This window comes from Oratosquilla oratoria, chromosome 30 (assembly GCF_046742065.1).
Source record: "Oratosquilla oratoria isolate Oo_2021 chromosome 30, ASM4674206v1, whole genome shotgun sequence".
NCBI lineage: Eukaryota > Metazoa > Arthropoda > Malacostraca > Stomatopoda > Squillidae > Oratosquilla > Oratosquilla oratoria.
In genome coordinates, this window is record NC_134806.1 from 7,991,280 (window position 1) to 7,995,967 (window position 4,688).

The 4,688-nt window shown below is 45.5% G+C and overlaps 1 protein-coding gene across 3 annotated transcripts in view; it reads right to left on the minus strand.

The window, feature by feature from the left end:
- The window catches only part of LOC143041003 (E3 ubiquitin-protein ligase TRIM71-like), a 205,317-nt gene extending 203,388 nt beyond the window's left edge, over positions 1-1,929 (minus strand). For 2 of the 3 annotated variants that reach the window (XM_076212530.1, XM_076212528.1), the window contains exon 1: positions 1,785-1,929. In XM_076212530.1, coding sequence (XP_076068645.1) covers positions 1,785-1,792 — 8 coding nt within the window. In that variant the 5' untranslated portion in view covers positions 1,793-1,929. Of the gene's footprint in view, positions 1-231; positions 634-1,784 lie in introns of those variants that run through there. The other variant, XM_076212529.1, reaches the window with a different exon arrangement.
- Positions 1,930-4,688: the final 2,759 nt, after the last annotated feature.

Genomic DNA, 4,688 nt, shown 5'->3' on the forward strand with positions numbered 1-4,688 from the left:
CACTGGTCCCCCATCTTGCACTAGGACATTCGCTTTTTCCTCGTTTACTCATTATTATTTTTTTAATCCTCATCTTTATTTTGGCTTCCCTTTTTTCGGCCTTCTATGTTCCACACCCCTTTTCGCTATCGCCAGTTCCCTCCGTTCTCCCCATGTACTACATTTTCCTCAGCTTGATTCACAACTTTCTACTTCTATAATCCACAAAACGTCCACCTCCATTAGAGTTACCTTTTTCATGGGGCTGATCCTGAAGTCCACTAACTCTTCCTTCGACAGATTTCCACTCGTCTGGTCCTGTAGCGCCTGGAGGCAAGGGTGGGGGTGGGAGTAGGGGTAGAGGGGAGGTCTTGGATACTACACACCCCTCCCCACTATGAATTTTGATGAATACTTTCCTCGTTCGAGACGTGGTTTGCATATTTTTTCAAGGTCATACCGGTAAGTGCCCCCGCATCCGTTAACAAACTTGTGGCTCCTACTACTGTTCCCCATGCCGCGCTTTGGTCACTTCTTGCTCCCAGTATTACACCCATTTACAACCAATGGACACCACCTCGCCTCAACAATAAACAACACAGTGGAAACAGAGGGAACCGCCATGATTATGCAAATGACGAGGCTGCCCAGGGTCCTCTTGTCAAACAGGCTGCACTCCCAGTAGCAAGCCCCATTCCCTCCCTCCCTCCTGCTCCCTCCTTTGCCTTGCCAGCCACTGCATAGGCCTACACTCTCCTGCTGGTTTGCAACGTTCCTCAGTCTTAGCCCCGCCCCCCTGTGCAACACGCGCGCGCTTCAAAGAAAACATACCCCACCCACTATTGCACAACAATTTTTTACTTCCTCATACATACGGTACATGCATATATGGTAGGAGGTTACAACTTGCTCCCACAGTGTCCTATCCATTCATTTAAAACAACTCCACCTATTCTCAGGACAAATGGACACACGCCCCCTCTAGTAGGTAAAGATGAACGACGACAGGGCACGCGCAAGCAGGCTACAGGTTAACTATAACTGGGTTGGGCGTTGTTACCTTCGCTGGGATCCACGAGCACGTGCTACACACAGGCAAGCAGGCAGGGATGGGTGTACACCATTCATTGGTTCTTGACTGTACGTATGGTTAAAGTCCACCATGTCTGCAATCTGTATTTGACAAGCAAGGCCCTGCGCAGGATCGCCACCAGCCACTTGTGGTATGCACGAGGAGGCCAAGCACTGCCTGCCGTGCTTTCACTCACTCGGCCGCTCCCGTCCGTCCGTCTCCCACGCCTACCACCCAGCCAGCTTCAGCTAAGCACTGAGCCTGCCAGCCGTCCCGCCTGCCTGCTAGCCAGGGAGTACCTAGGTCCTATGCCTCCTAGCCAGGGCATCCCTAGCTGTCCTAGACGCGCCCAGCCATGCCGCTTAGCGGATGAGACACTACCTCACCCTACAGCACGTGAACCGACGTGCACCGTAAGCAAATTGGGAAAATAATTACCATCCTGAGGTTGGTGAGGCTTAGTTATACACGTGGGAATTGTCGAATATCTTAGGCCTAAGTCTCACTCACTTGAATACACAATAATATGCACAATGGGGCCACCCAATGATCTGTGAGGTTGTGGCCACAGCCCTACGCCTCCAGGGCCACAGCTGCTCCCAACAGACGAATGGTAAGCGAGAATATGCAGGCGAGAAGCAGCTTCGGCTAAATACATAGACCTATCCACCACATTCGCGGACAGAAGAGGAGCTGCCTTAATACTAGCACCCGTACACACACATTTACTTACCTCTGCATTGATATTTTAGTAACATCGAGCCTCTGGAGTCATAATCACACTAACGAATTCTTAATGAAGGTGCATTAAGGCCTCGGGCCGAATAAAAACTACAAAAAAATGGGAGAGGCCATTCCGACACATCACTTCCACACAGGAATCGCCATAACTGAGGGTAGCAGGGCAATGCAGCCATAAACTTCTGCTATTCTGTTTTATTTCAGCCACTTTTCATTTTTTACCGGCTTTAGTTCGACTCCTTGATCTTAATTTGAAAAGAAGAAACGATTTTTATAGACAACTTTCTATCTCAGAGAGTAGGATGTACAAACATTATTCCTAGTATTCATATAAATGAAAACAATTACTAGGCAAAATGTAGATAAATATATATTTGATGAAATCATAAGCTAAGAAATATGAAAATTTACTCCACCTCTGGCATCGCTTTATGGGCGGAGTTTTGTTGAGTCACGTGCTCTCTCCCAACCAATCGACAACATGTATTCATTGTATTGAGTAAATATCAGATTGGCAGTAAAGGGTTCTGGGCACTTTGTGAATCTATGCATACGAGAGATTGATAGTACGACGAATGAACAGAACTGCAAATTTGAACGATATCTGCAGAAAGACAATTTAAGATATCCTTCGTTCAGGCGTTTATTTTGAACAACAACACGATAACTTTTGACTTTCGTATTGAAAAAGGAGGAGTTCCTAACTAAGCGCGATAGGGCAGTGGAGCACTCCAATTGGTGTAGGACCGATTACGTCATGAAAAAGGCTTACGTTTGATTGGTCACTGTGCTATTACGTCAGAATAAAGGGTTAAGACATTCGTGGGTTGCTAACATTTATCAAAATGGTGGGAATTAAACTGTTACCCTACACGTGTTGCAAGCTACTCCACACACAACCAAAAGCGCTTCAGACAGTTCTGAAACCCGTATCATGGTAGAACAGGACCTTCATGGCAGTTACCATGCTACAGAACTGTTGTTGCTGGGCTGCAGAACATCTATGCAACTGGGAGGAGCCAGCTGTGGAGAGCCTGCAACATCGAGGTTACTGCAGGCGGGACAACATAAAACAAGATGGAGGAGCAATTGGGCAGGCTACCCAGAGAGCCATTGCAAGGTGGGGGTGGAGGGAAGGGGTGGGTGGGTTTGTTGGGGAGAGGGCAGTCGACCTTTGCAACTCGATTGTGTTGTATGCAAAACCAATCTTAGAACAGCTGGAAGGACAGCTGAAGCTGCTGACACTGTGGGGTCAGACCCCTGCAACATGTCCCTGATTTTGCAAAGATATTACCATCTTCGTGACGTGTGGTTGACCCCTTGCAACTTAACCACGGTTCCTGCAGGGAGTCCCCGGCGTTGCTATTGCATAAAGCACGCCAGCAATGCAACATTGATAACCCGCATTCCCTTCCTTCACTTATGTAACATTAGATGAGGGGAAAGAGGCGTGCGGGGTCAACTCTCTTCCGAATAACGTGCACGCTGGGCACCACGGGGATTTCACACTTAGGCTTCCTTTCGCTTTGCAGGAACATGAAACGAGGCGACCGATATAACTGAAGTTGTAAGCGGGGTCTCGGGTGTTGCAATGCAATGGGACTTCAGGGGGGGGGGTTAATGTGAACCCTAGAGGAGGGGGACCTCTGGTGTACGTTGCAGGGCTCAACCTCAGCGGGGAGGCAAGATGGCGGCGGCGGCAGCGGCGGAATTGCAGTGTTGGCGTTTTGTGTGACCGTGACGCACTTTATATATGTTATTCTGGTTAATGAATCTGGCGACTATATACATACATGCAGGTATGTATATTACGCACACACACATATATGTGTTTGTGCGTGTGTGTGTGTGTGTGCGTGTGTGTGTGTGTGTGTGTGTGTATCGAAACTAAAACCGCAGTCGGAGCAGAAAAAAACTGGAAACGATGAATCTATATAATACGACTGTAAGCCACAGTCCTTTTCAGTAGTACAGAATGGGAGGAGAGTACTATTCTTATATAGCACCCTCTTACAAAAAAAATGACAGGGGAAGGACCTCTGTTTGTAAAAGAGTGCTACAAAGTATAGTTCCCTCCTCCCATTTTGTTCTATTGAAGAGGAATGTAGCTTACAGTCGAAATACATAGATTTTCCAGTTTTTTCTTCTGGTCCGATTGTGGTTTTAGTTTTGATTTACAAATATGCTACTAAATTTTTCATCAGTGATATATATATATATATATATATATATATATATATATATATATATATATATATATGTATGTATATATATATACATATATATATATATGTATATATATATATATATACATATACATATACACATACATATATATATATATATATATATATATATATATATTGTGCGCGCGCGCGCGCGTGTGTGTGTGTATGTGTGTGTGTGTGTGTGTGTGTGTGTGTGTGCGTGCGTGTGTGTGTGTGTGTGTGTGTGTGTGTGTGTGTGTGTGTGTGTGTGTGTGTATTTACCTAGTTGTATTTACCTAGTTGTATTTTGCGGGAAGGGGAGCTATGCTCGTGTTGTCCCGCCTTTGTATCTTGCAGTGTCTAGTTTGTTTTTAAACTCATGAATGGTTTTGCGCATACTATTTCATTGTCCAGTTTGTTCCAAGTGTCCAAAACTCTATGAGGAAAACTGTTTTTCTTCAGTTCTCTTCTATAGCTATGTTTTTTTATTTTCTTTCCATGTCCTCTTGTGTTTCTTTTGTCCCAGTTAAGTAAGTTCTCACTATCGAGTACCTCTGTGCCTTTCATGATTCTGTAGATGGTCAATAGGTCACCTCTCTCTCTTCTTTGCTCCAGTGTCGGTAACTCCAGTTTAGCCAATCTCTCTTCGTATGATAGGTTTGCAAGTGCAGGTGCCATTTTTGTAGCTG